The sequence below is a fragment of the Eurypyga helias genome, unplaced genomic scaffold, assembly GCF_000690775.1.
Source record: "Eurypyga helias isolate BGI_N326 unplaced genomic scaffold, ASM69077v1 scaffold46526, whole genome shotgun sequence".
NCBI classification, from domain to species: Eukaryota; Metazoa; Chordata; class Aves; order Eurypygiformes; family Eurypygidae; genus Eurypyga; species Eurypyga helias.
In genome coordinates, this window is record NW_010259364.1 from 1 (window position 1) to 5,662 (window position 5,662).

Genomic DNA, 5,662 nt, shown 5'->3' on the forward strand with positions numbered 1-5,662 from the left:
TTTATGTGCCCAAGATATCAAGAAGTGAGGGACAAAATAAGCACATGGCTAATTTGGTTTTAAGGCAGAAGAATTTCTTTGATCAACCACTAACCAGGAAACTTCACTGACTCTTCCAAACACAGCAAAAACCCCTCCACAATGGTAACTTGACCTTACCCAGGCAATAATACTGACTCACAGACATTGTGCCCTGTGTACTCAGAGACCCCCAACCCTACTCATCAGGCTGATTTGGTTTGGGTGCCTGCTTCTTGCTGAAATCATTATAAGGAGTCCAGACAGCTCCGAAGATGTGAGCCCTCGGTCACAGCTGGATTGAGACCATACCTCTTTCAGGACATGTGTGTGCTTGGACCTGGCATTCAGGATTTTCTGGAACTCTTCTGACTCCAGGAAGGCCAGCTGCTCCTGCCGTTTCTTTTGGGCAGGTTCCAGCTCCTCCATATCTAGGGAGACAAAAGGGCTCAGTCCTATGGAGACTAAGTTGAAGACAAGGTTGTAATCTCTAAGCATGACTATTGTAGGAGATTTTTGGAAGTCTCAGATCTCTAGGGCAGATGTTCAGGTCAAACAGCAGCCTTTCATAGTTCAGAAGAACATGAAGCCAAGTTCAAACATGGCTTCAGAAAAAATAAAAGCATTTAAAAAAATAACCTTCTTTCAAAGTACTGTAGTAGGAATTTTCACATCACTCCCAAGGGAGAGAGCAGTGTTGCCTCCCTGACTGATGGAAAAGCTGTAAGGGGAATGAAGCAATTTATTCAAGATCACACAGTAAATCACCAGCAGGCAAATCAAGTTCCCACTGAAAATTCAGATACCTTCACAGGTGGGATTATTTCTTGGTTTCCCTTGGTTAAGCCAGCCATGCATGGCAGATGCTCAAGCACCAGAGGAAAAGGAACAGAGATGAGGACAGAGAGTGATCAGGGATGACACCTCACACTCTCCACAGGGCTAGATTGTTTAGCCTTTGCAACAAACCCTTTTAAGTTCCAAAAAGACCTAACTTTGCCTCTCTCTGGCACAGAAATTAAGTCCTTAACCCATCAACGAGTTCTGGCTCCGGTCAGCAGGACACAAGCACATTATTTTTCCTATGCTAGAAGCTAACACCCACCATTCTCTGCTTCCGTACCTTGTGGCTGAGCAACGTTTTTCTCAACTCTTTCAACAATTTCTAGGACATCATCAGCATCAGCTCTTTTCCTCTTGACACTGTTTGGGTCAGTTTTAGCAAGGGTCTGGCCTTTTGCTTGTAGTCGGTGTATTGCAGCCAGCTAGAAAACAGGAAAGATCAGTGAATGTGTTGGTGACCAGTCTGGCTCCCATGTTCCTACTTCCAGAAGTAGCAAAGGAAGTTTGTCAAATGAAGAAGACAAGATCCACTGGCCTGAGCATGGAGCTGGCTCAAAAAAGACACAACAAAATTTCCAGCTCTGCTGTACATCTAATTCACCACATCACCCAACAACCTCTTGTGACTTCCATAAAAATCACTCCTCCAGGAGTGTTACCAGACTTGATATCACTGCAGCTGTGCTTTAACTGCTTCACAAATCAGTAAGTTTTCCAGAAGAATCCAATCTCTTGAGATTTCCACATAAATTGGTAGTAATTGGGAACTAACAGAAAATTGTGTACAACTATACATACTCCCAAAATGTTGACTCCTTCTTCCTTGCTGGAAGAGAAATGTTTCTTTGACAAACATGTGAACAGATTTGTGCCAAGGGAAGATGCAGTCTGCTCTGGCTAGACACCAAACGTCCAAACTCATGGCACAACACAGCTAAACCAGTTTAGTCCCTGTGGCTCACGTGGCAGACAGAAAACATCCACAATACACAGTCCTAGCAATGCCAAAGAAAGTGCAGTTTGGCACTCCGGGGTTTTTCAGCACAAATTCCCTGCCCTTTCCCAGCACATAGGGGTTTTCATGCTTGTAAAACAATGAATAGCAACAGCCCTTGGTCTTCTTTCTTCTGTAAAAATCACATCACCTCCCATCCTGGTCCAGGAGCTATCCAGAACCTGATGCTTTAAGGTGTCCCAAACCCCCGCACACAAGAGGAAAAGAGCAGCCACCGGTGGACAGAGCAGCTCTGTCCCACCTGCATGAAGAACTGAGTACAAGGACAGCCACACAGCTACCCCAAACTGCTCTCCAAAGGCAGTTTGCCCAAGGGGTAACAGACTATGTCAGGACATGAAGAACAGAGTCAATTCTACTCAGAGAAGCTGCAAGTGTGCATAAAGAGATGCTTCTTCAGCAAAATGCTTAGCATCAGGCTCGTGACTTAATGAGATGCCCTACCTCCCCACCTCTTTTTCCCCAGTCCCATCCCAAGAGGCTGCTCTGCCCCCCATCCAAGCCCAATGGGTGTTTGCTGAAAATTGCCAGTTGTGTCAGTGGCTTCAGTGACGCTTGTCTTCAGAGATCAAGAGCGAGCTCACGAGCATCACACGTGAGACAGATCATGACAACTCGCTCCTCATCAGTTCAGGTGGATTTTGATTTAGCAAGACAGCAGCTCCTGTGACCAAACATCACAGACACAGCCTCCTTTTTAGCAGCTGTTCCACCGCCCTGGAGGTTGACTAAAGGCAAGATGGTATCACAAATCTTGGTACTGACAGCTGTCAGGAACTGCAGATTTCTTGTGTACTGTAACACAGCCCGGCCTGATCCCACAAATCAGACACTCCACCAATATCAGCACTGTACTGTCCTATATCTGATCAAAGACTCCACTACCACCACAAATCAAACTTCCCTTAACCTCCCCCTTCTTAATACTCAAAAGATGCAAAGAGCTGTTACCTTTTTGGCTTCTGCCAAGCTGCCTAGCTTTGGTGTTGGAGGTGGAGACCCATCAAAGAACAGGATATCTTCTCCTTCTGAGAAGCCTGTGCCCAGCCTGGGCCTTTGAGGAGTTGACATTTTTGCAGCTTTGGGGAACTCTGCCCCAGGTAGTGGGGAATGGAGTGAGGACTGTCTGGAGGAAGATGGGAGAGCAGGGCTGCTGGCTTTACTTGTGTTCTGGAGAAACCTTGTAAGACAAGAGTAATCCATTGAAATAGGGGCACAAGTCAAAGAGACAGAAAGGTTTGAGAAACAGGAGTGGAAGGGATGCCGATGGATTTTTCACTAATTGGCCTTTTATTGCTAGAACATAGCAATTCAGGCATACAGAATAAGAAAACAAGACTGGTAAGGGACTCATTGGGACAGTGAAATCAAGAGTGACTTGAAGAAGTCACCAGGAGTAAACGACTAATGCCTTTCCAAAACAAAAAAAGAGAGAATCATCAAATGAAGCTGTGAGGTGGGAGCTGAGAGCATAAAAATGGGGTCTTCGCAGAACAGGTAGTTAAGCAGTGCGACACCTTGTCACAGGAGTCACATAAATGCTTAGGTTTACATAGTGGACAGTGTCATGGTGGACAGGTTGGACAGATTCATGTGGGGAAAAAAAAAAAATCACTTCAGAGCTATTGTGACAGACACCACCTCTACCTACGAAAGTCCCTGAAATGCAGTGTTGTAGGCTGTAATAGTATCTGAGGAAAATACCATCATGATTGTGTCTAGTTGTCAGGTTCTGTTTTGGCTTCTGTTGAGCTATTTGAGGCTACTTGGCTGCATCAACCTCAGTCTCACCCAGGGGGGCTCTTCTGAGGTGGTTCTTAGGTTAACAAGATATGCACAAAACACCTGGCAAATCTTAAGGTTCAGAAGACCCCTGCAAGCCAGCAATGTGTCCAGAACCAGGACTCCTGACCCCAGTTTCCTACTCTAATCAGCTTCTTCCCATCATGCCTTCCAGTTGCTGGAAACCATGCCGGAGCATTTGGTTCTCCACTGAATATTGGGGTATTTCTATTTAAATAAAGTTTTTACTACAACAGCAAAACAGCATAATAATATATATTTTACATTATTATATGTACCACTATAGAATCACAGAATGGTCAGGGTTGGAAGGGACCTTGGGAGATCATCTAGTCCAACACCCCTGCCAGCGCAGGTTCACCTGGAGCAGGTTGGACAGGAACGCATCCAGATGGGTTGTGAATATCTCCAGAGCAGGAGACTCCACAACCTCCCTGGGCAGCCCGTTCCAGTGCTCCGGCACCCTCAAAGAAAAGAGGTCTTTCCTCATAATTATGTATATATAACTACATAAATTAAGGTGACCCACAATAATGGAACCCTTCCTGCAAAAGTCAGTATATATTACCGCCTCTGAATTTCTTCAGATCGCTTTTTTCTAGCCTCCAGCAATTTCTGTTTCTGTTGCTTGATCAGAGCTGATGCAGAGACAGACTGGAAATTGGCCCCTTGCTTCTTTTCAGCATCTGGGAAAAAAAACAAAACAAAAGCCCCTAACATCTGCTCAGAAGGAGCCTGAATGTTTTCAGGAGTGGGTTTTCCTTCAGGCCAAAGGACAATACCTGTTTTGGTCCAGTGTTTGCAGAGGTTTCGTGCTCCAAAGGTTGGCTGTGCCAGGAGTTCCTTAAATTCCTCAGAACACTGCGTGGGTGTCTTTGCTGCACCTGGAGCAGAAAAGGTAGGAATACAACAGGTTTGGGGCCAGGAAGGGAAGCAGGCGTGGCTTTAGAGATGTAGGGTAGTCTAGGTTGGAAGAAACCCCTGTGGGTCACTTAAGTGAGAACTCCCCCCCCAGAGCAAGGCCAATTTCTACATTATATTTGGTTGGCCAAGGCCTTTTCCCCACATCACACAGACAGTTCTTCAGCAATTTCATCAGTCAGGAGTTTCCCATCAGCCTTGGCTGTCTGTGGTGCTCCCACCACGCACATTTTATAATGCTTGAAATCCCAGAAGCCACCACATCTTATCCCTGGAGAATTAAGAGTAGCTAAAAGCTAGACACAGGACACACACTATCCTGTCTGAAATGGAGGAGACTGAGGGAACTGAAAGATGTGAATAACACATCTACGTGGCATCTAGAACACACAGTTTGAATAGTCCATCATTTGTTCTCCACCAAACATAAGGAGGGTGTAATATTAAGTGCTTTACAGAAATGAAACAGAGGCAGAGAAGATTGGTGACATCCCAAAGGCTATGGAAGGAGCATACTTTGAAGATGACAAAAGAAAAAGCAATAGAAACAGGCTGGGTACTTGGCAAGTCCCCCGCACTGCAGACCCGACTGATTTATACTTAGTATTCCTTGGAAGCTTTCAAGATTGACAGAAGTAATTTATTTTAATCAAATAAAACAAATTTTCTGGTTCAAAATTCTTAAAACTTCCAATTCCAATTAATCTGGCAAAGATATTCTGCCACTGTCCAAAGACAGAGCAGGAGACTTCACTCAGGGGCGCCGATATAAAAAACAATGCACGGAGCTACACCGTTGCTTCGTTACATTTGCCTTGCAGCTGCGATCTCAAGAGGGAAGAGTTTTGATCAACTGAGAAAGCAGCCTACAAATGGCTCTCTCTGCAGCAAACCAATTGGCAGGTTCATTCAGTGAGTAGCAGGGTCCTGGGACACATCCACCTATCAAGCCAGAAGTATCTGGAGGGTGAGGAGACTACATGGGTAATTAGGTACCAATTTTCTGCCTGGTTTCCTGGACAATTGCATCGACTCCTCTCACGACCAGATTGGAAAGCGTGG

General features: G+C 45.3%; 1 protein-coding gene across 1 annotated transcript in view; it reads right to left on the reverse strand.

Moving 5' to 3' along the window:
• Nucleotides 1-330: 330 nt before the first annotated feature.
• The window catches only part of MCM10 (minichromosome maintenance complex component 10), a gene marked incomplete at its 3' end in the record, with an annotated part of 15,408 nt that continues 10,076 nt past the window's right edge, over nucleotides 331-5,662 (reverse strand). The window contains 6 exon segments of the mRNA XM_010154645.1: nucleotides 331-449; nucleotides 1,124-1,283; nucleotides 2,828-3,056; nucleotides 4,248-4,365; nucleotides 4,462-4,563; nucleotides 5,597-5,662. The exon segment at nucleotides 5,597-5,662 is cut by the window's right edge and continues 13 nt beyond it. Of these exon segments, the coding sequence (XP_010152947.1) occupies nucleotides 331-449; nucleotides 1,124-1,283; nucleotides 2,828-3,056; nucleotides 4,248-4,365; nucleotides 4,462-4,563; nucleotides 5,597-5,662 (794 nt within the window).